The sequence below is a fragment of the Osmerus mordax genome, chromosome 1 (genome assembly GCF_038355195.1).
Source record: "Osmerus mordax isolate fOsmMor3 chromosome 1, fOsmMor3.pri, whole genome shotgun sequence".
Taxonomy (NCBI): domain Eukaryota; kingdom Metazoa; phylum Chordata; class Actinopteri; order Osmeriformes; family Osmeridae; genus Osmerus; species Osmerus mordax.
In genome coordinates, this window is record NC_090050.1 from 15,549,185 (window position 1) to 15,576,068 (window position 26,884).

Consider the following 26,884-nt stretch of genomic DNA (forward strand, 5'->3'; position numbering starts at 1 on the left):
TATACATTGATATCCATATATATTTTCTATAAATGTGTCATATATGAAGTTTTTAGAAGCATGTATGCAAAAGAAGTTAGGAGTTTTGTTAACATTTTCTTTTTTCATTTATTCAGCATTTAATTTTAATAAACATTTGAAAAAAACCATTTTAAATAATTAAGCTATAAATCACAAGAGGGCATGGTATATCAATAAATCAATAATCAATCAATAAACCATGGGTTACTATGGTCATAGGCACATGGTGCAGCTATTTGCAATATACGTAGACTGAATCAACTGTTTTTCTGTATCTCCACCATAATACCCCCATAATACTGTGCTGCCAGCTTTTGAAAAAGAAATCTGTACTTTGACTTAATTAAATGAAACTTTGGAAAATTCCCAATAATCCCTGTGTCTGACCTATTTACACAATGCACATTAACAAGAGCGATACCATACAGCACAACAGACATCCACAGCAGACAGAAGTCTGATAGAACTTGTGCTCAGTTCTATGCCATATAAGGTATAAGTACCTGCCGTGGTTTCCTGTCATAACACCAACCTGATGATCAATGGCTGCCTGAGTTATGAGATTTGTTTGCATGTGCTTGTTTCCTGTGATCTGCACTCCTGTGCCTTGTCAGACTGACTCACTATCAGTAAACACAGTCTGGGAAAGGGATTGCATTCCTGTGGTGGATGGTTCTTTTCCCCAGGTGCCCTAACTGGCAGTCCAACATCAGGAGATAAAGAGTTGATGCATGATTCATATGAACAGGTGTGTGTGTGTTGGGTGGCAAGGGTACAGAGCTGCAGGTGTGAGAGTGAGAGCAGGAGCTAATTTTGGTGGTTTTGGTTGCACGCGAGAAAGACACGTTAGATTGTGACACACACCAACTATGAGTCTATCTCGGCCAGCATTTATGTCTGCATATGTTCCTGTGTACTCCCTCCTGTCTAGAGCTCAATGATCAACTTCCCCTCATCATCGCTGCTGCCGGTGTCCTCTATATCCTCCAGGCTGCTCTGGACTGCCCTTGCCCCACTCATCAGACAGTCAGGTAGCAGGTTGGTGTGAATTTGTCCAGTTGATGGTACAGAGCAATATTTGCTTGAACTATCTTGCCTCACAAGTACATTGGTGAGTGTGGTGTAGACTGGTGCTGTAAGCTCTCTGTTGTCAGGCCTGTCCCCTGGCAGTGTGAGAGCAGAGGTTCCAATGTGTAATGGGTGCATGAGACTGTCCATAGTGTCACTGCTGTCTTGATGAGTATCCATTGTCATACTCCACAGGGCTGTACTCATATGAGCTTTATCCACAGAAATTGAGTTTGGTGTTTTCTGCCCTTTTGATGCAGATAGAGTTTTGCTAAAGCCGCACATGACCCTGGTCTTGTTTACCTGGCTATGTTGAGTAGTTTCTGTAAGGCAGGTCTCACTCTGGACGGGTTGTTTTTGTATCTTGAATAAAGGTGAGCTGACATGTAACATTTTGGTGTCACACATTTGTTGGGGAATCCGACTACCGATAGTCTTCATTTCAGGCTCTGAAGTATTAGGAATGCTAGTATTACAGTCTTGAGCGTTCATGGGACTGGAAGTGAGTGTCATTTGCTGAGAGGGTTGAGAGGGGTTGCAGAACATTCCGGCCTGTGTCTGGGAAAAAAACTGACGAGGCTCCGCTGATAGTCCACAGTTCTGATGAGAATCTGCTTTGTCCTTTACCTCATGGAGCTGTTATTAAGAGAATTATATTTGCGTTAGCTATCATAGATGAAAGGAATGCCACCATAACCAGACAGTCTTATTATCCTCTTCACTGAGCCATCTTATTAGATCAGTGCAGGGGCATTTTTTAAATACTTTAAAGCTTACCTGTCCTTTGAGTTTCAATTAAAATAACTGCATCAGAATTTTAAAGAATTTTAAATTTTGCTTTACATATGGTGGATGCAGAGTTTATAGTAAAGTTACCCAGCTGCATTGTGGTAACTGGTGGTGAGCTGGAGGTATGATAAATGGAACTATGTAAAATAATGCATGTCAGTTTGAATTTGTCAGAACAATGGATAGAATTAATGACTTGTACAGAACTGTGGCCTCAAACATAAATTTTTAAACCTGTGATTAAAGCATTTACATTTGCAAGAAGAAAGTTGTTTGGCACATATGAGAAAGAACAATCATATGGTATTGTTACAATGAATAATTCATGCACGTTACACCACATACTGTATGAGTAAACATGATGCTGGTAAGCCTATTATGTTGACTATCTGTATGTTTTGTTGAATGCCAATGTGTAAACCATTGAGTCTGTGGTTTAAGTCTTTCTTTCTTTGATGAAAATTTGAATTACAAGTTGCAGTTCTATTACAGTGGCATACAGTGTCTGATATATGAAATATGTATTTGCATCTTAGCTGTAAATACATTGGAAAATGTACCAACCTCATGCCTAAACATATCTGTTTGCTGGATATGTAGATCACCTGCCTTCAGCCTGACATCCTCCCACTCCAGCACTTTGTCTCTTTTCAAACTTCTTTCTCCTCCATCCTTCTTTTTCACTCTTCCTCTGCTCTGTTCTTGCTCAGCATGTTGGTTGTCTGGTTCTCCAAAACCCTTTCTCTCCCTGGACTCTGTGGCTGCGTTGTCGGGTTGCCAAAGAGGCCTCTGAAGGCCTAGTTTTCCATTCTCCCTTTGGATAGAATCTCCTGTCAGGCAGCCTCTCTCTACATCCCCTAAGGGCACAACAACAAATGAAAAGCATTTTTATTGTGTATGTTTGTACGTGTTTGTGGAGGTTAGGGGGCCAGGGGGGCGGACATGAGTTCACAACTGTTTTATGATCCTGTCCTTCACTCATATTTAGGGTTTGGATTGTCTGGAATGATACCCAGTCAGTGAAATTAGATTTAGATTATGGAGATTATTCCACCTGGATAATGCTATGGCATTTCAGTCAGTAACATGCTGTTGAGCTATTTTGATTTGATCTACACTATAATAAGGAACTACCCATAGATACATGCAGTAAATGTCTGACTAAATAAATCACGACAAATAAATCACGACAATAAATGTAGACTTATTTACAGTCACTTTCAGTCAATGTAGTGTGCTGACATACATTACACACTATATTTTGCAATGGAAGAGACAAACCCCTTTGGATTTTCATTTATTGACTGTAACTTAATCACAGTATAGCTCCAACATTATATTATTTAAATTGTATGCCTTGGGGGCTTCCCGTGGCTCACCAGTCAAGTGTGAGTACCACATAGGCTGATGCCTTACCGCAGGGGCCTAGATTTGAATCCTCCTCAGACCATTTCCTGCATGTCCTACCCTCTCTCTCTTTCCCCTACATTTCCTGTCATTCTTCACTGTCTATCCCATAAAGCAGAAAATGCCATAAAATAAAATAAAACAAAAAAACATTACGCCTCATTGCAAACCTAATGTCAGCCAAATTAATGAATATGTAGTGATTGCATATCTGAGACTGAGACTAACATGTGGACAATATATATTATGTTTGGTAGATAGCTATGAAGGAGGAGATATAGCAATAATTGTCTTGGTGAAAAAACAACTGGTCTGATACTCAGGGTCTATTTGGTTTGGCTGAACTCTAGCGCGTGCCCCTGTGCAGAGTTGCTTTAAGACTAGTCTGCGTTTATATTTCAAATTGCCTGTCAGCTGTCTGGAAAGGAGACAGAAGCCGAATCCTCTGTTACCCAGGGGTCTGCTGTGTAAGAAGCCCCAGGGGAAGCCACTTCCTCTGACCTCCAGAGGCTCCTCTGTTGTTCCTGAAAGCATTTGATCAGTCAAAACACCACGGCCTAGTCAAGCCAAGAGGACTTGGAAGTGTGAATCAACTCTTCCTCTCTGTGCCCGGTGGGGTATTTGTTTTGACTATAGACAACACCTTGTAATAATCATCCTTTGCAGATAGTTAAAGAACTATAGACATATTCAAACAATTATAAATTATTCATATTTTTGCATTACTGAACCATTGAAAGAGATTTGAAATCATAACCAATAAAACCTACACATTCCAATAGAGTGTAGGTATGATGACTTTAGACTGGTACAAAGAAATATCCCTATATGAGACTATCTGAAGCTCAGTTGTCAACTGACCTACCTAAGCTGTAGGCTAAACTCCTGCATACACATCATAGAGGTCATGTGTTCCTAAAAGTTGTTAGCGAACCATTTGTAAAAAAATAAATAATAATAAAGAGACACTCAATTAATTGTTTGTAAAGACCTAGAAAATAATCGTTTTAATTCAACATTTAGATTTATAATTTTTTTTTATTAAGAGGGGAATATTTAATGTGAAATTAGATCCATGCTATATTTTTCCAATGCAGAAACATTCTTTGCTTTTCAGAGACAATACTTTTTTTTACTTTTTTTTAAAACGTTTTTTTGTTTATTCAGGGTGCCTTTTGAGGCAGTTAAAGATGGAATGTCAGCTGCCTTTATTTATTTTGTACAAAACTCATTGGTCTTTTCAGCAAAGGGTGTTGTGACAAGTTGTATTTCTTCTCATTTCAAAGAGAATCCCACAAGAACCATGATCATTTACTACCCCCTTGTGGAGGAAAGAGGTCATTTTTTAAACAAATATCAGATTTCTGACAATCTGTAAACTTGATTGTGCTCACAACTGCATGATGCAGCATAAACTAAGAATAAGTTATACAATTTGATAAACATCTGTATACCTACCTGTTGTTGGGTCTTGATTGGATAAAGAGACACCAGGGGCATGTTTGGGCCTTTCCTCATGAATACTGTAAGGCTCAAAGGTAAACTGGACCAGCTGTGTGTCTCTGTGGTTACTGGAAGGTTTTTCCTCTGATTTACACTGAGCCTGGCATGGCAAAGGTACATGTACATCCAGAGATTCGATGTTGATATGGCCCACACCAAATGCTTTTGATGACATTGTATCAGAACTAGAATAGATCTTTGAGTTCACAGGTTCAAATTCCATGAAACTACTATAGACTTGTATTTCTTTTGAGTCTGGTTCTCCAGAAGTTTTACAGGCTTGGTTCTGGAAAATAGAAAGCTCCTTTTTGGGGATAGCGACACTGCTCTCAGCTTTAGACTTATGACCAGAGCTTGACTGCAGGGGCAGATGGGATTCTCTAGGCATTCCCTCTGAAGTAGGGGCTTCTTGTTCCAGGGTTGTATTCTTAGTTTTTATCTTGTCCATGTTACATGTGGCTCTTTGATTTAGAGATTTGTGTTGGCTATCAGCTTCCTGTAATCCACTTCCTGAGCTGCTCTTTGCTACTGTAGAAGATGATAATGAGGAGCTGGCTGCCAGGCAGAGTTTGTGTTGGCCAGGCAGCTCATCAGGAACCTGGCCCTTTTGGCTAATAGGCTTCTTCGGGAGGACATGTTCTTCCTGTGTTTGGCTCCTTTCTGATTTCACACCTTTTGAGGAGACAGGAGCTGACGTAACCCCCGCTCGGTTCTTCTGTGTTGGCAGAAGCATGTGTTTATGAGTTCCAGGGGTAAATAATGGGTCGGGTGATGTGGATGAAACCTGTAAGAAATGTGTCTGTTGTCCTGTGTTAGTTGAAGGAGTAGATTCCATTTTGAACGGTCTCTCTGTCTGCCTTCTATTGTTGTGGTCTGTAACAGCAATGTGTTGATCTGTCTGATGAAAACTTTCTGGTAATAAGGAGTTGATGTTCTGAAGACCTTCTGAGGATGACAACTTAACCTGAGTTTGAGATCCAGCCTTTTTAGGCCCCAAATCTGCATTTATATTCACTGTTGCCCTGGCGAAGTGGCTTTGTTCTTCATGTGTGGCGTCCTTTGAATTGGCCCTTGTTTCTCCACTATAGGTAAAGAATCCAGACCCAATTGTATGGCCTTGCCTTTCAATCTGGGGCTCTATGAGAGCCAGCTGCTCATCAGATATGATCTCCAGGCAGATCTGGAGATCTGCCGTCCGAACATGAAATACATTCTGGGCAGCTGAACGCTCTGAGTCATCGTACGGAATAATGTGACAAGGTATGGCAGCTGTGTTCAACTCTTCAGTAAAACTGTTCTCTGATATTAATGAGACATTATTAGTGGAAACTGTACTGGGTGCAACAGTCAGATTCCTAACTGAGGTTGTGATAGGCGTACATGTAGCAGAGAGGTTCTTTGCATAAGCCACAACAGGTGGATGCTGTATATATGTGGTGGGTGGTTTTGCATCCCTTTCCTGGAGTAAAATTGTCGTTGTTGTGACAGTCTCACTCTCTACTAAGGCTTTGTTGGTAGATGGCTGTTTTTCAACTGCTGTTGGTGGAGACATAACTGTGTGACTCTGATCCATACATGAGGATTCTGAGGATGGAATGTCTTTCTTTCCAGTTGTTATGGTTCTTGATGTCTGGCAGGAGGACATGGTACAGATGGTGTTATGGCAAATTATACCAGTGGGTTGATTTAAGGTCAGTGTTGAAGAGTCTGAGTCTGTTGTGTTGGGTAGCTTCAGCTGGTACTTTGGTAGAAAGTTGGTTTTAGTGGCAGTGTGATTGTTAGAGGAGAATGAAGTGCTCACATAGGTTATGTTGGTCTTCATCACACACGAAGCAGAGCAGGTCATACCAACGTTGACAGGGAGCATCACTGTTTTACTGGCGTTGGGGTCAAACTGCGTCCCCAGTGAACATATGTTGTTGTCAGTTCTCTGCTTCTTAGTCTCTGAGGGAATATATCTTGTACAATTTTGATGTAGCGAGACATTGCCAGTGTGTTTTCCCCCATGCGTTACACTCTCTGCAACAGATTCAGTACTCTTAGCGTTTGCTGCTCCAGTGGTTGGTGGATGTGTTGACAGAGACAGTTTTTCCACAAAGGTTGTTTTCAGCGTGGTAAACGAGGAATCAAGATGGCTGCCTGTTTGACATACATTCCCACATGGGACAGAGGGCAGGTTGGCTGGAAGGCAGGATGGGTGACACACTGTTGCAGTGCAGTCTTTTGTAGACCCCACTGATGTGACAAGCTCCCTGTGCATTAATGAGCCCCTTCTCTGAATCCCCTGGACCACCTCATGCTCGAGGCTCATCATTGACTTTCTAGCCTTGAGAACAGTATTATTCTCAACTTTGTCTGTACTGTACAGCTTTTTAAAAGTTCCACCCCCATACATGTACCATTTGTTGTAGGCAAACTTCTGTGATTTCTTCCTGCGACACTTTTGGCTGCTTGGCTCCACACAAATGTCGTTGCTGTCGCCATCTGAGCAAAGACTGTTGGGAAAGACCTCCTCCAATGATGATGTCAAAGCGAGGCCTTCTGTTGCCGGGTTGCAGTCCATGGCTGCTTGGCGTACTAGTGGGCGATGATTGGACACCTGCTGGTCTACAGACTTTGTGCCAAAGCCTGCTGGGTATGTGTGTCCCGAGCTGCCTCTTCTGGCTAAAGTTATAAAATTTCTGTTCTGGGGAGAGGCTGTGCTGCTCCTCTCTGAGTGCTGAATTCCCACACTGAAGGGCAGGGAACTGCTGCGTGTCAGGGGAACATGTTCTACGCTGGAGGAGTGTTGGCTGGGCACAGAGCTGTACAGAGCTGCCCCTCTGTCTGCTTTCTGCCAACTTAATGCAGTATTAGAGGGTTTGCTGGTCTTTATCTCAAAGTGAAATGAGTCTTTGTAGGTGTATGGCATGGGGAGGTCAATACTCCCTTGCTTGGACAACATTGTCTTCCGAGGCCTCACGTTTTCCAGGTGTTTATCATCCACTACTGCATCATTCTCAGATATCAGTTTGGAGATCCTTTCCTCCAGTTTCTTCTGTTCCTGCTGTGATACACTGGATTTGGTCTCTGAAGTAGTAAGGTCAGGCTTGGTGGAGATGTGTGTGGTGTTAGGCTGGCTGTGGACTTCCAGACTGGACTCGACAAGGGATTCCATGCTGTGGTCAGGCAGCACAATCCCAGGACTGGTGGTCCAGGGCAGCTCACTACTCTCACTGAATCCGGAATCTGTGCTGTCATGGCTCTGGGATTTTCCTCTTGATACAGAATTCTCCCAATGTTTGGAAAACAGGGTTGCCTCTTGCCTCTGGAGGGGGAGATGACGATTTGGAGCCACTCGAGGCTTTGTATTTTCAATTGTTTTATCTTTCTCTTCATCATTTGTCTTATCAGAGTAATTCATACCCTCAGATTTTGTACATTGGACCAAAGAGACATTATGGTCATTTCCAGGTGCAAGAATAAGTCCCACCAAAGCAGCCTGGTGCAGGGCCCAGCCTGTCTCTGGACCAACCTGAGCAGTAGGGGGCAGCACAGAGCTAAATGGAGAGATGGCTTGACAGAGAGATGCACTAACCTCCATGTTTTGATTCCCAGAGTCCCCACTGAGGACATCTAAAGACAGGCTGGTGGTATAAGTATCCCCGGAGCTGCTCAAGCTGTCTTGGCTGCCTAAACTGCTCTGCTCAGACTCAGATGAGAGACGGGCGTGGGCCTGGGTGCGTTTGTGCTTGTAGAGGTTGCTCTGGGTCTTGAAGGAGATGCCACAGGTAGTGCAAGGGTAAGGCCTCTCCCCAGTGTGGCAGCGCAAGTGCTTCTCCAGCACACTGGGTTTCAGACAGTCCCGGCCACAATGAGGGCACAAATGCTTCCCTGCAGACTTGGGTCTGGCTGCAGACATGGCTGTCCCTGGGCTAGGTCCCTGATGAAGCTCTAGCCCTCCAGGGAAGTGGAGCGTCAGGAAGGGAAGTGCCTCTTTGGCATATAGAGGCGGCACTGGCAGATGCAGGTGGGCGGATTCCTGGGTGGCAGCAGGTAGCTGGGCTTGTGGGTGTATCTGTGCCCGGAGAGGTGGTGGCGCAGCAGGTATCGTGTGGACGAGCATAGTCGTCGGTGGGGCCTGGACGTGCATCCTGTTTTCACTCTGCGCTGAGACTGAGCTGCCGAGCACAGAAACATTCACAAAGCCCTGCCTGCCAGTCTCCATGGCAACAGCCGTTGTGATGTTCCAATGCAGGGCCTTTAATTACCTGCAATAGAAACATCGTTTTCATTAGGCCTTCTGCTCGGCATGATCAAAGAATAACTATTTCTGTTTGAATGGGAATGCTGCTCTGGTCTGTGGTTTATAGTGCAAGGCATACAAGTCTTCATTTTCTGAGACATAAACTGTAATTAAACTAGACTGGGATGAATACAATAAGAATGATACAAATAAATATGAATTAGAAACAAAGCATGCCATTAGAGTCAACATTACAGGTTTTTTTTTGTTGTGAAGATGATGAGGATAGTAGTGGGACAACGTTTCTGGGCTACATCAAAGCTAGACTATGCTGTCAAGGTGCAGTATGACACAATATGATTATTATGACAATTTGCAGTGCAGGCGATGCATGGAAATGAATGAAAGCTAACACGTAGACTCACACACACATACACTGACACACACAACACATGCACTACATAGCCATGAATGTGGTAAGAGATTGACTATCAGAGAGAGATAGAGAGTGAGATAGAGAGAGAGAGAGAGAGAGAGAGAGAGAGAGAGAGAGAGAGAGAGAGAGAGAGAGAGAGAGAGAGAGAGAGAGAGAGAGAGACAGCTGTGTCTCATCTGTTGAAATGTGCATGCTGTTGTCTAGATCAGTACACATAAACATATTAGCCTAAATGTATTTTCAAATGTATACATTAAAAAATATCTTTAAGCAAAAGAAGATGTAGTCCTACAGTATGAAAACAGTGTGGCTCAGTGTGACACTGTTGGTATGAGTCACAGATATCCTCATTTGCATTATGATTGTATCAGCCTTAGAATTGTTGGTGGCTTAAAGACGTCTGTTTGATGTGAGTGCAGTTAAAGCACACCCACGCCAAACACTTTCTGTGGCACATTTTACAATGTCAAGTTGTTTTCTGCTCCCCCGTTCATTTGACTTGAACATCTATTCCTTTTTTTCTAACTTATCCTCAAAATATTCTAAATTATAATGCTCAAAGTAGAGTTACACAGTCAATGAGAAGCTCTTCCTCATACAGTACCCTGCTATCATTTCCAGTCAGATATGTAAATTTCTGGCATTCATGGACATACAGCCTCCTAACCTTTACTTGACTGAAACAGATCACGTGAACACATAGCATTTAGTGACTAACCTTTTCCTGAAAAATAATACAATTATGATCAAATAGTTTCAAAGACATTTGGCTTTTGTCTATTGGAGAACTTGGCATATCTGTGTATACTGTAGGTTTATTCTAAACCGAACAAATATGAGACTGTAAATTCACATGTGTGCTATCAAAAAACCTATATTAATATATACCAACCAAAGTGTAGACAAAAAAACTAACAAATTGAAAGAAATTTACAGATTAGAAAGTTTAAAGTAACACCTGACCACAAACCAAAGTCAACAATATCTTACTTTTCCAGACAGTTGCACCAAATCCACTTCTAATACAATACTGTCCATATAGGTCAACTGGCAAGCTTACAGCATTGTTTATGCTCAATACTGTACTAAACATGCTTACGTCTGTGAGTCATGAAGACTTCTTTTAAAGCAGTTTGGCAGTTTTCTTTGATCAAATCTTTGCTCTTTGCAGAGGAAATGTTTCTGCTGAAGACGACATAGGAACCCTGTAAGCGATGCAAATGAGACCGAATATGCACTACGAGAGAAGGGGGAGTGAGAAAGAGACAGAGAGAGAGAATGAGAGAGAGAACAAGAGAGGGAACAGCAAAGAGAGACAGAGATCAACACGAGGGAGAAGGGGCTGCTTGACAGTGCTGTTAAACAAAGACTTTTGATGCATAAGTTGACAAGTACAGAGAGTGATCAGCAAAAGAAAGAAACAGAGAAGAATATGAACTGAAAAGCACAGATGGTCACATTCTGAGTATGAGGAATTGCAGAACTGAAAGTATCAACAACATTTGCAATAGAAGGAGGAAGTTCTCTGACGCATCGAGCCTTACCTGTTACAGTACATCTCTCCCAGACTGACTGACTCACTCTAACATCAACACACTGTGAGCCACTACCTGAATACTTCCTCTGATAAAATCTCTCTGCTTTCCTTCCTCTAACCACACCTCACCCACCCACTCGCAGGGCACAAGAAAGATTCAGTGGGTGTAGTCAGCAAATCATAGGGTTGCGCTGGCATTGTCGTTGCCCATGAGGGTAAACAGATAATAGATGGAAGTGTTTGCAGAGAACATCCCACCCACTATCATAACCACAGCCTTTTTTGCCAATGTATGCATAGTCCCATCTGTGTCCATGAGTATAGGTGTCTTATGTGTTTAAGAGGGCAGAGGAGTGGAGGCTGCTTTTGGGAATAACAAAAAGTTTCAGTCTGCAAATGTATTCTGTTTTTGAGGGGAATACCAATAGTGCAATATGTATTCATGTGAATGGTTACTTAAGACTGGTGTAAAAATGACAACTGCTATCCTACTGTCTATTGTATATTTTCTTCTCTAACAGCAAGATTTTTTAGTCACGGAGTAAAAACAAATTGATATTTTTCTAAATAAATTACCTCTTCTGATCCCAAAAAAGCCACAAGTTATTATTGTACAAACGGAGCACACTTGTGTCCATGTGTGCAGTCTTTTTCTCTGCTTTGTGAGATGTTGATAAAGCGAGCATCATTCTGCACTGTCTAGGCTGTAAAGGCCTAAAGGCCACTGACACTAGCCGACTGTGTGAACTAGGTCTTCAACCAGTTTCAGGTGGCAGGATTGTAAAATTGTGTCAATAGAAGAAATCAGCAGTACACCAGTCTCCAAGGCAACTGAGGGGGGATGGTTGTGTTGGCATGGTAACGAAACACCTCCTGCCATTCTCGAAATGTGTTAAGGAGTTTTGGCAGGGGACTGACTAATACAAATGTTAAAGTTATTGGTAGCTTTAGCACCTGACTATTGTCTACCACACATAAATGTCTACAAAACATAAATTATCTGGATTGGTACTTGAAATAATTCAGGGGACCACACATGCCAAGTTTGTTGCTATTCATGCATTGCATGATGCAAAAATGTGTTTGGGTGCTGATAGTTAGTGTTCTGGCATCAGATCAGCATTAATAACATTTACATTTACATTTAGTCATTTAGCAGACGCTCTTATCCAGAGCAACTTACAGTAAGTACAGGGACATTCCCCCGAGGCAAGTAGGGTGAAGTGCCTTGCCCAAGGACACAACGTCAGTTGGCATGACCGGGAATCGAACTGGCAACCTTCGGATTACTAGCCCGATTCCCTCACCGCTCAGCTGACTCCCCGTGACTCCACCTAATAACTCGAGGATTATTTTGTATTATGCGCCAAACCGATATACTGACACTGCTACGTGACTGAAAGGATAACTAAAACAAAAATGCAACAATTAGATCAAAAATTTCGGAGCAACTAAAAAATCTCATAGACAATTGCTACCAATACTTGCGCGCCCCCGTCTGGATTTCTCAGAATGCGCATTTGCGCTCTCCGTCTATGCCGTATTTATATGAAAATCGAAGTCTAATACTAAGAACTGGTCCAGAATATTTTTTGCACATTTTGGCCAATGCATTTTTTTTTACATTCGGGTAGGCCAACTGCTCCTAGATCCGTTCTTAACGTCTGACTGTGTTATGGACGACTTCCTTTCGGCTACAACGTGGCGTACACATGACGCAAATACGTTGAGTTTGGAGAATTCAACCTACGGCGCACATTTAGCATGCAGCGCTTTTGGAAACAGCGCCTCTCTTATCAAGGTAGTATTGTAACTAGCTAGCTTATTAGCTGCTTCAATTCAAGTGAACATATGAAGTAGCTACTTTAGATACTGTAAAATACTTGACATATTGATTTAGCTATTGAGGTAATCTTAACGCACTCCACAATGACTTGCTAGGTACTGTATCTATGCTAGGCTACGTTATATTAGCTGGCTTCGACTGCTGCACTAAGTGCTACTTAGCCAGCTAGCAAGTTTCATTGATTACATTTGGCAATAATACTACCGAACTTGCTCTCTAGGTAGCCATTAGCAATCCATTACCGCAGTTGTCTAGCTAGCTAGCTAGCTAGCTACAAAAGTGTGCCCGGAGTAAAGTATACAACCAGAGCAATTATACTAGCTATATAAATGTAACCAAAAAGCGTCGGCAAAGCTAACAGATATGAATTATTTAATATGCTGGTGATGACTAACGTCGTGCATGTGTTGTTTTTATTTCAGATACTTTGTTGTAATCGTCACATCTGAAAATCATAACTTGCTAATTAAGATGTATCGCCCTAAACCGACTTTAAGGGACCGACAGCACCTATACAAGCTTATAATCAGCCAACTTCTCTATGATGGCTACACCAACATTGCCAACAACCTCATCAACGAGGTGAAGCCACCCAGTGTGGTGTCACCATCTGAACAGCTGATGCAGCTTGCAAAAATTGGTATGTTGGATTTGTATAGCTTGATTTTCACGTTTCTATGCAATGACAGTAAAACTTGTAAACCTATCATTTGTCACAGGTATGGAAAACGATGATAGTGCGGTTCAATATGCCATTGGTCGGTCAGACACAGTGGCACCTGGTGTGGGAATTGACCTGGAGTTTGACGCAGATGTGCAGACCATGTCTCCCGAAGCCTCAGAATACGAGACCTGCTATGTAACATCTCACAAGGGGCCATGTCGTGTTGCCACTTACAGCCGTGATGGCCAACTCATTGCCACAGGCTCTGCTGATGCCTCCATCAAGATCTTGGACACAGAGCGCATGCTGGCTAAAAGTGCCATGCCCATTGAGGTGAGGCTTGTCTGAGAGAAAGGGAGCGCAGCCATCATCACTCATCATTTACCATGAAATGTTGCACGTTGGAAAGTTGTAGCTGTGCCCTCATGGCTCTCATTGTTCTGTAGGTGATGATGAATGAGACCGCCCAGCAGAACATGGAGAACCACCCAGTGATTCGGACACTGTATGACCATGTGGATGAGGTCACTTGCCTTTCCTTCCATCCTACTGAACAGATCCTAGCCTCTGGATCCCGTGACTACACCCTCAAACTCTTTGACTACTCAAAACCGTCTGCGAAAAGAGCTTTTAAGCATATTCAGGTAAACTTCTGTTGATACTATTATCTATTTACAATACAGCTCTTTTGTGATCTTTATCCACCAAATGTTTATTATTTTGTGATGTTTATTCACAAAAATGTGTTTCCCACCAGTCCTCTCTCCTTGCGCATATACATTTTATGCATTTGACACAATGGCTTTATTCCTGACTGTCCACTTCTGGGAATCCACTCCACAGGAAGCGGAAATGCTTCGGTCTATATCCTTCCATCCATCAGGTGACTTTCTGTTAGTGGGAACCCAGCATCCCACCCTGAGACTCTATGATGTCAACACCTTCCAGTGCTTTGTATCATGCAACCCATTGGACCAGCACACAGACACCATCTGTTCCGTCAACTACAACCCCAGTGCCAACAGTTATGTCACATGCAGCAAGGATGGCAGCATCAAGCTGTGGGATGGAGTGTCAAACCGTTGTGTGACCACCTTTGACAAGGCTCACGACGGTGCTGAGGTCTGCTCTGCCGTATTCTCCAAGAACTCAAAGTACATTCTGTCAAGTGGGAAAGACTCTGTGGTAAAGCTGTGGGAGATCTCTACTGGACGCACACTTGTCAAGTACACAGGTGAGGATGCTACCTTAACACATAAAGCTGTAATGACAAATGGATAATGTTATGAGATACACTGTTAAATCTGGTCAGATTAACAAGTGTCCATTTTTGTCCATCGACACCTGCTTGCCCATATGCAATACTGAACGTAAGAGCCTTACCTGCATCTTCTGAGATGATGATTTATTTTGAGAAAGTCCAGTGTTACAGTGTCGTCCCTCTTCTCACAGGTGCGGGCTTGAGTGGTCGCCAGATGCACCGCACGCAGGGTGTGTTCAACCACACAGAGGACTACGTCCTTCTGCCTGATGAGCGCACCATCAGCTTGTGCTGTTGGGACTCGCGCTCGGCCGAGAGGAAGAACCTTCTGTCCCTGGGCCACAACAACATTGTCCGCTGTATTGTCCACTCGCCCACCAACCCTGGCTTCATGACCTGCAGCGATGACTTCAGGGCCCGCTTCTGGTACCGCCGCACCACCACAGACTGAGGGAGCAGGGATCCCACTGAACCCTCATAGCCTCATAGGTCCTGCAGGCCTGATGACAGTCACTAATCTTTCACCATCAGATCCTCTTTCTGTAGCTTTTTGTAGCTAACAAAGTTTTGAGGACATTTTGTTTTAAACTTGCTTTTCTGTCAGTGGCAGTGGTATTCAGGACTTCTGATTACCTTGAAGCCATCGTCTCACTGTTTGCATCCTCATCGAGCCACAGCCTGGGGGCGCTGTTTTCCATAGATGTTGGGATAATATTTCTGAATGACCATTGCAGCACAATATTCAATTTTAAACAGAGCCTATTTTAGGATCTAAATTGCATCTAACCAGACAAACATTGACATGTGGCTACAAGTCTTTCCACACAGTTTTGGTGGGGGGAAAAGAATGACTTTAGTTGACAATTCTTTGTATTTTCTTTCTGTACTGTATACATTGTGTCAATTTTTTTTATTAAAGGCAATTATTTCCATATTGAATTTTCCTTTTTTCGGGTATATATATATGACAGATATTTTTGGAAGTGATGTGCTTGCATGTCATCTCAGTAAATGCATGCAATTCACACAGAGGGCCATTAGCCTTTATTAATAATTCAGATAGTACATTTATCTCCACTGGTCTGACACAGTGCCAAATACCATGTGTTTACTGAAATGCACTGTGGTCTTAGACTAGGCTACACCTCCGACACCATGCATTCAGATACCACAGTTCTCATTTCTGATCATTGACGTACCATTGGGGTCAGGTATTTCCTGTAAGGGGTCTGCCATTTCACAAGAAGTATAAAAGCCACAAATAACTAAGACAATTATAATATTATAATATATTATAATATTAGATCAGATTTTCCTGGGAACCCTCTCGTTGCTGCTCCGTACTGTTTTTGGACTTTGAAGAAGTTGAATTTGGAATATGATCAGAACTTTGAAAAAAGTATCCACAACAGTGCCTCTGTCAGTTGTGTGTCTATGTAAACTGCAAAGGTAGCCCACATGACCTCAACTTTCTTACTATGATTGCCTCAATGCACTTCATTAAGACGTACAACAGAACTGAAAGCTTAATTTAGGTGGGGGGAGGGAGGGTTGGGGCGTGGAGTGTTACTTGCACGGGTGTGATTGATACCGTCTGGCACTTTTGGCCTTGTTTGAACACACACTGGAGCCCTGTCTTGTAATGTTTCTAATATATATTAAAGAAACTTAATATATATTAAAGAAACTTGGGTTCATCAAAGATTTATTAACTAAGTAGCAACTAGCAAACGCGGTCAACATGTGCCTTCAGTTTGGTGTGTGTGTCTTCTACTAAAGAACCTGCTGCCATGTCGTCAAGATTGTAGGCCTGCAGATCACAGGAACATTTTTTTTTTAAGCTAGTCGTTGCTGCCCTCTGGTGTTCGCAAGTAATAACACCCCCAATAGTTTCACATTTTTCCCCCTCTCTCTCTTTTTCACTTGTGCCAGTATGCATAATACGGCCGATCAAACAAAATGAGTAGATGGCTCGTTATACCGTTTGTGTTATATGGATATTCCGTAATTCCAAAATGAAACAAAACAACGGAAACCAAGCCTTTCCCCATCATCTGGTTCTGACTTCCGAAATGGACAAATCGATATTACGAGACTATTTTTCATCTTTTGCAGATATCAGCATAAAGGATATGGAATAATCAAAACAACGATTAATGGCTCGTTATAGCATTTGTGTTATATGGTTATTTCATTATTCAAAAAAAAAACGAAACAACCAAAAACAAGCCGTTATACTTAAATGTGTTTTCGATTTACTAAAGTGACAAAACGATATTACGGCCCTATTTTGCGTTTGTCAACACGGGTTGCAAATTAGAAAAACCAATGGCCACAAGGTACACGGACCCACTAACATCCCTCACTCTGATCTTCTCAGGCATTGGCCTTTCTCAATGTTGTCCTGGCAACAATGGCCATTGGCTTAAGAATGCATGTTTTTCTTTTAACTCCCAATGAATACATTTCCAAAAATCAACAGATAAATTCAACCCAAAAGAAAATGATAGAACATGAAGAAAGATGAGTCTGTTTTTTTCTCGATAAACCAAATTAGTTAGTGAAAAAGAACATTTGTATTTTGGTTGTATTCTAATAACTTCATTGAAGTTCTTTGAAGAAATGGTCGGCCATGGAGAGACAGAGGTAATTAGAAAAGGGTGGGACAAGGATGAAAAGGACTCAAGCAAAGCCAATAGGACTGCGAGAAAGTAGCTATGTCAAAGACTTTGGGTAAGCTCTCCCCGCCCCTGTGTGTAAAGAGTCTGGCTCCCAGTGACAGCTCAGAGAATGTGTGTGCTCGAGCAGGCTAATAAACCACAAAGCTCTGGCTTTACACCGAGGTTGCACACACTCCTAGTCATGACTGAGTGTCAGGATATCTGATTTGGAATATTTAGCATTTCTTACTTTGTAATCCCTATTTGGAAATGGAGGTGAGTGTTTCACCCGATGTCGACTTAATATATGATTATTCAATTCAAATAGTTCAAGAAAAATATTCAGGAAATCATTGTAAGGTTCAATGTTTTCAATTGTTATTTTATTGATTGCATTATTTTCTTTGGATTATCAGTTAAAGGAATCTTAACTTGTCTACTGTCTCTTAAGATTTCACTTTGTTGCGGTGTAAGCGACCTGTTATTTCCATGTATAGCCCCCCAACTTACAACACTCCTATACTCTGCTGTTGTAACATGATAGTGTTGGTCCTTTGAGAGTGTGTTGCAGATTGGCGTTTATAAGCCTCATTAACACACTCCTTGAAGCTATATGAAATCAAGCTGTTGAACTATTCATTGGACCTTCAAGCTACAATATGGCTCCTTAAGTCTTCTCAGTTTGTGAAACTTGGTTGTTCTGCTAGGTCAGATGGTAGGAGTGAGGAAGAACATAATTCCTACACTTTTATGTCAGGTTTAATTGATCATTGTATTTAATATTTTAGCAAAATCTTTGGCATCTTATACATATCCTACCTAATGACATTTATTGTCATTTAGCAGATGCAGAATTAAAAGCAGATGGAATTCTCTGTCTGAACAGTTATTTTTTATTAGTATTTACCATGTCACCATTTTGTTGGTGGTTCATATTAAGCTCTATCCAGACACATATTCCCATAGATACTGATTTTACATTTATGTAAAGGTTGCAGAAGGAAGAATTTGGGGGTATACTTCTCTCTTTATCTCTGTTTCTGTATTTCTGTCTCTTCAACCTTCCCTCTACCTCTTGCTTGCTGGTTGGTCCCAGCTGGGTTCATTCTGTCATCCTGACAGAACTGATTGGATATGGCAAGACTTGTGTGTAATACTGAGAGTTTCACTGTCACAACTGCTTGATAGAAGACGGAAGATGGTATTACACAGCTATATATTCACAGGTAATGATATAACATGAATCAACAGCATTCCACAGCACATTCATTCCAGAAGAATGAGTTATCATAAGAACTTCATATCATTCAGAGAAACTGTGGAAAAGTGGCAGAAGCGTCATCATTATACATCCTGCAAACGCTATGCACTGGGAACTAGCCCATTTCAATGTATTCTTCTCAACAACCTTAAGCACTCACAAGCTCATTTCTTAAGTACTGTATTATAAAATGTCCACACTATAGGGTGTCAGTAGATATTTCACAACTGAAAGCTGGTGTGGATAAATTGAATAATGTTCTTGACCTCCCACACAGGAAAGTTAAAATCAGCATGACTTTTCCCAAGTAGTCTGTTAACCAGTCTTGATCCATGTCCATAACATCAGACACGAATCAGCTGCAAATGTAAACGGCTTCATCTAACTTTCCTTAAACATGCTGTGAGCTTGGGTTGGGTGGAAAGAGTTTGGTTTAAGGAGACAAAATATGGTGGCCATGATGTGCTCAGAGCTGATCAGGAAGAGGTTTAGGGCAATGACGAGTGCCTAGCCATAGACAAAACAGAAGAGGAAGTTGAAAAGGAAGTCTACTTTTAAATAAAACCAGAGGGTGAATATAGATATGGTGCTGCATCAAGTCTCCTGCACTACAGAGTGAATCTTCTGGTGTTAGTAATCAAGCATTACTTTTCCTGGCAGGATATTGCACGATTCCTAATATCCACATCTGCCTTGTATAGTTTTATCATAACTATTTTAAGTGTGTACTATTGTTTCATATAGGAGTTTAGTTTTATTTGGTGTCTTGAGAAGTTCTTATCAGTAGTTTGGATTTTGTGTGAAATTTGACATAGTTCTCAAGAGTTCATATACAGGAAATACCAGGGCAGCTGTAAGCAGGCAAAGTCACTGCCATGGACCAGAATTAGCTTCAACCTCTTCTTCAGTTTGTTTAGATCTGAATTGGATTTTCCATGGGATACAATGAGTTTCCCTATACCTACAGTATGATGGATGTCACTGGACTAGATTGAATATTGACATAAACACACACTGTGGGAAAGTTTTTTTAATGTGAAATTTATGGGAAATCTTCCTGTCCTGGTTTGAACAGAGAACTTCATCTAAACTTCTGTTTGTGCTGCCTCTGGCTTGCATAGACATAGACATTTCCCCACAGTTCCAACATTTAGTACAAGTGAATCACACAGCAACAGAATATGATATTTGAATGGTTAACTAAGTATCACTGTTCATCATTTTGTAGGGAAATTGTGAAATCCTTTCATAATTTTTTGTTCTGTCCAACACTCTGATTTGTATCAAAAAAATCTCTTTAGTATTTTTCTCAGTCTAACAAATTCCTTGCACCTATGCTGGCGTTGCCATTCAGCTGATTGACCATGAGGTGCTGACCTGACCTAGGGGTCATGACCAGGCTGTCAAAAGGTCAAAGGTCAAAGTGAGCTAGGGGGAATGGTTCCCATACTGTTTTCTACTGCCCAGAGTCTTTGGTAGAAAGAGGTGTTAGAGTGTCAATTTGTATTGTTCCATCTTTTAATGCTGGGATACCACAACCACACGTAAGATAGCAGAGCAGCATATTTAGATACCAAACTCATTGAGTTAAATGCCCATCGTTCACATTAATTTTATTATTATGATAGTCCAGGTCATGTTTATTTGCCCAAAGGGTGGAGGAGAGAGAGTATCAAAAAGAGAAGGAGAGAAAAAGAGAAAGACAGCTGTGTATCTAAAGTGCTGCAGCCAGCTGCCAGAACCTGAGCTGTACAAGCAGGCGTGTGCAGGAATCCAAAAGACTCACAGCTGAATCTGACCCCTATTTTACTGTACTGATTGATATACAAAGAAACAACACACAGTGAAGTAAACATACTTTTGTCCTGCTTAGCACAGTGCATATACAACTCCAGCTCCCATATGTCCTTATACTATGCATAACATAAGTATTTAAGAGTTCTATGTAAATATAAGTCCCACTGTGAAAACGTCTCAATTTCTGATATTTTCTCAAATGATATAAACAATTATTTCAAGCTCTGATCTAGAACTTATTTAGATATCAGATGCAAATGACTGGGAAAAGAGAAGACAGTTCTCATGCAATGTCCTTACACCACAAAATCACATTCAAAACTCCCATCTAAGCAATTTATGACAAATGTGTTTTGCTTTCACACATACGTGCCCTAACCTCAACAAGCAGCATTTGTAAAATGCAACTTAACCTACGTATATGTTCTGACTAAACTCGTGGAAGTTGTAGTCTTTGAAATGTGGTTCTTCTATATGTGAACAAATTGTTTGAAATGTACACACAAAATAGCATTTACCTAAAGACTACTGCTGGTGAAAAAGTTGCCTCTGTCTGACACTTTTTACATGATGCTTTGAGCTACGTGATAGAACTGCAATGTGACCGTAGTGCCACAGTTCCGCAGACTTTACAGGGGAGTTTGCTGCACTTGATGGGGGTGTTTGGGGGTGAAAGTGGGCCTGTGTCTGCTGTGGTCAGTGTGTAGGGGCTGTGCTCTTTAGGCCTGGCAGGCCTTCTATTCAACAGGTGCAGTGTGTGTTGGGCTCTGATGGTGAATAGGCTCTTTGTTATGGAGGATTCACTGACAGAAAGAGGGCAGTACCATGTAAGGCAGTGCCAGCAGCCTGACTTATCAGCTGAGGGTTGAGGGGGGTCGAGTGTGTCTGTGCGTGGCTGTGTGAGTTTCTCTGTATGTGTGTTTGTGTGAGTATAAATGCTGTAGATACTGCTGAATGTTGGATTGGAAACATTGGATGTATGTACCATATGTATCATCTACACTCGGCTATGGATACTCACAAAAAAGTGGATAAAGGGCATTTTATTTCCAAGTGCTTAGAGCCAATAGGTGAGCCTCATAGAATTAATCTGATTAATCTAGCAAACAAGTCATCTCACTGTGTCATGCCATCAGTTCAAAGCCGGACTTGTGAAGCCGCTTCATCCTTTAACATGAATTGATTCTATTCTTACTCTTTATCTGATTTCTTTTTTTTATATATAATATACTATGCTCTGTTTATTTTTGGAATGAAAAGGAGCATTCTCTCTGCTCCTTTTCAAATAAGATGCTTTTGGGTTTCTTGTTTCCTTTCATTTGTCTGAGGGTAATACTCACAGGAATCAAAATACAGGACATCGAATGAGTCCATTCTTACTGAACACCTGTGATTACGAATGTCTATTTATGTTTAATTTAAGAATGAGACTAGAAGTGGACTCACTCCACATCTGTTCAATTGTTGTTTAACAATGAGAGGGTATAGTGAGAATTGTAAAGGGTACCGAGCCACTGAATGATTAAACAAACTCTGGTAATATTAAATTGTAAAAAGAAACTCCACAACTTAATGGAAAGCAGTGCCTAGTTTTTGTATTGTATTGTAAACTGTAATCTGGTGTGCAGAGAATATGCTCTCTGCTTGTCAGTAAGATTTGTTTTCCATATGTCTTGCACAATTTGTTATAAATATCCTTTTGTGTGCTGTTCATGCAACCTCTTTTGTGATACTTTCCTTTTCCAGACCCTTCTTGCAAAGGCTCTGTTTGATAACGTTGCAGAGTGTCCTGATGAACTGGCATTCCGAAAGAGCGACATTGTCACAGTGATGGATCAAAATGTAGCTGGTAGCTGTGGATGGTGGAAGTGCTCATTGTATGGACGTCAAGGTCTGGCCCCTGCCAACCGGCTGCAGCTCCTACCCAAGGCGCTAAGTGCTGAACATTCAACATCACCAAACTGCCAAAACAGTGACAGTCCCCAGAATATCTATCAAATCCCAAGTGGACCCAGACTGTCCACCACATCATCTTATGAATGCATGGACAGGATCTATAAGATCCCCTCCATTCCTTTGTCCAAGAGTCCTCTCCCTTCCCCATTCAAGAACAGCACAGAAATACTGGAGGGAAACAGCAAGGTAAGGTGATTTTCTCTGTATCATAAATACTTAGCAGCAGGTTAAAAGACTATTAGAAGAGATTTTTGTTGTTGTTGCAAAAATAAACAAAAACATATGCCTAAGTTAGAAACGCCAGACATTTGTCTGACAGTTGCTCACCTAGAATGGTTGGTCCCTTTCCTTGGGAAGTGTTAACCCTCCTCATGATTAGAGAGGTAGAAAGTGGATGAAATGCAGCATTCGGAAGCCCCCGCTGGCAAAAGAGCTTACAGATGAGGACCAGAGGGCTCTCTGTGGGGACAGGCATGCAGCACTGGGCCTTTATGGGCCTGTAAAAGACGAGCAAAGACAGACTTCAGACACCACTAACGACAAACAGCAGTCAGGGCTGCCGAGGACCCCTGTATGAGAGAGGTGTCTGTGAGGGTGCCTGTTCGGCATCGGGCACACGGGGCCATTCCATATGTTGAACATTTCCTCTACTGCTGCAGGGGAGGGCTGTTCTCGTCTACAGTAGCCATCTAAGAGTCAATGAGCAGAAGGGTTTCAATTATAAAAGTGGGTTAATTGGCAAGCCTGCCTGCCTAATAGGGATGACTGGCATTCAAGGGTTTGAGAGGAAACATTATCCTCATAAAGGGGTTGAAATATTCAGTATGAGCTCAATGAGGTGGACACGTTTAAGATCAAAGTAGTAAGGGAGGAACCAATCATAGCTTCTGTTTTTACAGGCTTTGGCCCCTAGCATCCTCTCTAGTCCCAAGGGGGAGGTTTATGATGTCCCAAGCCTTGGCAGACGGGCGTCTCTGTTAACTGTGAGTCTCAGTATAAATAGTACTGATGTTCCTGCATTAGTTGTCTTAGACATATCATAAGAGGTTTTTAAGCGTGTACCCAGTAAAACCCTATGTTATAAAAATGTAGGTATTCAGAAGAAGACAAAATGCTGCAACATTGATTGTTATACTGAATTTCCCCTTTTTAACCCCTAAACAACATGTGTGATTACAGCAATCACCAAGGCAACCTTTGGAAAGAAAGGTCTCCCTGATTCGAACCTCAGAGTTGGAGAGGAGATTTCACACCTTGGGTATAAAGAGCGACAATTCAAGTGATTCCTATGTAAGTACCCATTTCTTTACTGTTAGGCATTCTGTCCTTCTACAATGTAATTTCTCATTCAACAAACCTTTTTTATGCTCCACAGGTATATGCAGTTCCACCTCCTGTATCCCAGGATCCTAGCTATGATATTCCTGTGCCCTCATCTACTGAAGCTCAACAGAGACTGGCAAGTGGGTACAACACCCTTCCCAACCCTCGTAAATCCGATTGGATCTATGATGTGCCCATGTCTCCTGAGAAGCCTGGTCACGAGCAGCGTTACAATGGTACCATGCCCAGCAAAGTCATGAGCCCAGCAAGGCAGCTCTACGACACTCTACCAGCACATGTCTGGCCTGTGCGAAGCCCAAGCTCTGCTCTTTCTCTCTATGATATACCAAAACCTTGCTCCAATCAAACAAGAAAGGACCAAGACACCCACAGTCCACCAACAGTGATTCCAAGGGTTCCCACATATGACAAACCACCTGGACAGAAGCAGTCCAAGGACAGTGTGTATGCAGTGCCACCACAGGACCAGTCTTCCATTCGACGCCTCAGCGACTCCTACAAAGGCCACGTGCCCCTGGAGTGCCGAGGAGACACTGGTCCCAACTACGACCACTCCAGAGGGCGCATGCAGCGTGGCAGGATGGACTTGGTGTCAGCTTCTCTGCGTAACCGGCCAGGGACCAGGGGCTCACTGCTTCAGGAGGAGGAAGAGAGAAGCAGTGCTTCACACATGTCAGCCACTGACAGTCAGAGAAGTAGCACAGCCTCCAGCTCCTCCACCAGCTCCTGTGACTCACTGGCTCTGAGCTCCTCTTCTCCAGAGCCTCTACGGGAGGTTACCCTCAGCCAGGAGGAGGCAGGCCGCAGACTTCTGGTGCTCCAGGAAGCTGTGTGCAGGGCTGTTCCCAAGCTCATGGATTTTGTCAGTAGCCACTGGAGGAGGAAGGAGCACCTGGGGAAACACTTGAAGGAGATCAAGGGTGCAGCAGAGAGAATCACATGCTCTGTGACCTTCTTTCTGGACTTTGCCTTGGACCTCAAGGGCAATGCCCGCCGTCTAACTGATGCCAACCTGCAGGCCAGGCTCCACAAGCAGCTTTCCATCTTGGAAGACTCAGGTCTGATCTTGCAGCAGGCCATGAGTGCTCTAAATGTGGCTGGATGGCCTCTTGATACTCTTTCCCAAGACCCAGGACAAGCTCAGACACCTGATCCGCTCGAGCGCTTTGTCATGGTGGCCCGTACTGTGCCAGAGGACGTCAAGCGACTGGTGTCCATCCTCAATGCTAATGGGAAGCTTCTTTTCAGGTCTGTGCCAAGAGAACCAGACAATCCCAATTCCACAATTTCACCAGAAACAAAGAAGTGTCACAATGAGAGTGAACAAGTGGATGATCTCGTGGAAGATGAAAATGATTATGTTCAATTACAGGTATATTTTCTTTTACCAACTAGTAGAACTTGTTTGGACTTGTAGTCACTTGCAAATAATCAATTAATTATTTGATTGATTTGCTTTCATTGACTTCCAACACACTTTGTATTTTAACCTCATTATTTTTTACTTCCTTTCTTCCCAGACTAAAACAGAGTTTGAAAAACAACAGAAAAAAGCACAGGGGAAGCCAATGATTGAGCCGAGAGGGGGTTCCAAAAAGCCAAAGGTATAATGTCCTCCTGTCACAGTGGGTGAAGAGCCAACTTTTTAAGGGTGATACAGAAGCAAATGGTTAAAAATATTTGTATCCATTCCTTGTAATTTAAGACAGCAGACCACTTCCTTTATATTTATTTCTCTGTGAGAGAGTTGTTGAGGAAGTGCAGAGGATGAATGACAATCTTTCACTGATTCTCTCACATTTTCCCCTTCTACCTCACAGGAGGACCAGAAACAGCCTTCCCCAGAAGCTCAGGTTGATGTGGAGGGGCCAAGAAGAGTTGTACTTCCAGAACATTGTCGTTTATATTTTGGTGCTCTACAAAAGGCCATAAGTGTGTTTGTGAACAGCCTACTAGATGGCCAGCCACCTGAGAATTTCATATCCCACAGTAAGTTGGTGATCATGGTGGGCCAAAGACTAGTGGACACCCTGTGCAGGGAGGCCCACAGTGGAGAGACTAGCCAGAGCCTGCTGTGTCAGTGCAACCACCTGTGTGCACTCCTTAAACAGCTGGCTATGGCCACCAAGAAGGCTGCTTTGCACTTCCCAGACACAACAGCCCTAGATGAAGCCCAGAACTTTGCAAAGGAGCTGGCCCAACAAGCACAGCACTTTCGGAAATCGCTTGACATCTGAAAGTGCACTGTGAACTGCTGTCTCATGGTCTCAGTAAGCCACTGGTATTCTAAACAAAAGCTATCTTTTTTTCTGGTTTGATAGCTAAATTCAACCACTGTTGTCTCTAAACTTCCCTGACCAAAATATTTGATATGTTTTAATTATTTCTATAAATATATTTAAAAATGAAAATATTGTTTCGTGTTGAAAGGAAATGCTACAAGACATCTACATAAAATGGTTTTAAAAGAGGTTTGTAGTGACTAGTTATATTATATTGGTAAATGTAACAATACACATATCATCTGTGATAAAAGACCAGCATATCAGATGAAGCCAAATCGAATTTTACTTAGGCACAATGTTAGTAAACATAATGTGTAATTATGTAATTGATTTCTGTATATTTTAATGTTATTACAGCAATTAATGTATATTAATGTTTTTATTTGTGTTTTTTATATCAAACCTTTGTTTCACCACCAATATTTGATTTAAAATGTTGTTTTTTGTATCCCAATATGCTGAATGATTGCAATTGAATTTAGAATACAAACACATTCATACTATTATGAATAAAAGCTTTTTAAGGACATCAATTGCTTCAGATTTTTTCCACAAAAGATTGAACATTACGTTGAAATTTCATTTTGAGTTTCAAACGCATACACCAACAGGAGAGACGTAAGTATATAGTGCTATGCTGCCCCCTGTTGGTATGTTCTTCAGTTTATTTTTCTAGGTGTTAAGTGTCTAATTGAATGATACCAGTCATCATTTGATCAATCCTGTTACACGTATAATTATTATCCTTGTTCTATCTTCTCTATTCTGAAGTGTCAGGTGTCAGAAGACACGCATAGTTTTACATGTCGGCATACAGGTCAGTT

General features: G+C 42.0%; 3 protein-coding genes across 4 annotated transcripts; 2 read left to right on the plus strand and 1 right to left on the minus strand.

The window, feature by feature from the left end:
• Positions 1 to 105: 105 nt before the first annotated feature.
• On the minus strand, positions 106 to 11,036 carry znf831 (zinc finger protein 831). The gene is made up of 4 exons (XM_067245600.1): positions 10,994 to 11,036; positions 4,744 to 9,038; positions 2,443 to 2,735; positions 106 to 1,725 (listed from the first exon to the last, which is right to left on the minus strand). Exons 2-4 carry the CDS (start codon positions 8,993 to 8,995, stop codon positions 949 to 951), a joined length of 5,322 nt encoding a protein of 1,773 aa, XP_067101701.1. The 5' UTR covers positions 8,996 to 9,038; positions 10,994 to 11,036; the 3' UTR covers positions 106 to 948.
• A 1,651-nt stretch (positions 11,037 to 12,687) lies between these two features.
• On the plus strand, positions 12,688 to 15,351 carry cstf1 (cleavage stimulation factor, 3' pre-RNA, subunit 1). Of its 2 annotated transcripts, XM_067239783.1 has the most exons (6): positions 12,688 to 12,787; positions 13,255 to 13,472; positions 13,552 to 13,829; positions 13,943 to 14,140; positions 14,340 to 14,730; positions 14,949 to 15,351. In XM_067239783.1, exons 2-6 carry the CDS (start codon positions 13,304 to 13,306, stop codon positions 15,206 to 15,208), a joined length of 1,296 nt encoding a protein of 431 aa, XP_067095884.1. In that variant the 5' UTR covers positions 12,688 to 12,787; positions 13,255 to 13,303; the 3' UTR covers positions 15,209 to 15,351. The 2 variants fall into 2 exon arrangements, with proteins under 2 accessions (XP_067095884.1, XP_067095875.1); XM_067239774.1 differs by lacking the exon at positions 12,688 to 12,787 and having other exon boundaries at positions 13,132 to 13,472.
• A 2,220-nt stretch (positions 15,352 to 17,571) lies between these two features.
• Positions 17,572 to 26,506, plus strand: cass4 (Cas scaffold protein family member 4). Its single transcript, XM_067241792.1, has 7 exons — positions 17,572 to 17,693; positions 22,222 to 22,617; positions 23,331 to 23,414; positions 23,611 to 23,721; positions 23,807 to 25,147; positions 25,296 to 25,379; positions 25,596 to 26,506. Exons 1-7 carry the CDS (start codon positions 17,688 to 17,690, stop codon positions 26,010 to 26,012), a joined length of 2,439 nt encoding a protein of 812 aa, XP_067097893.1. The 5' UTR covers positions 17,572 to 17,687; the 3' UTR covers positions 26,013 to 26,506.
• Positions 26,507 to 26,884: the final 378 nt, after the last annotated feature.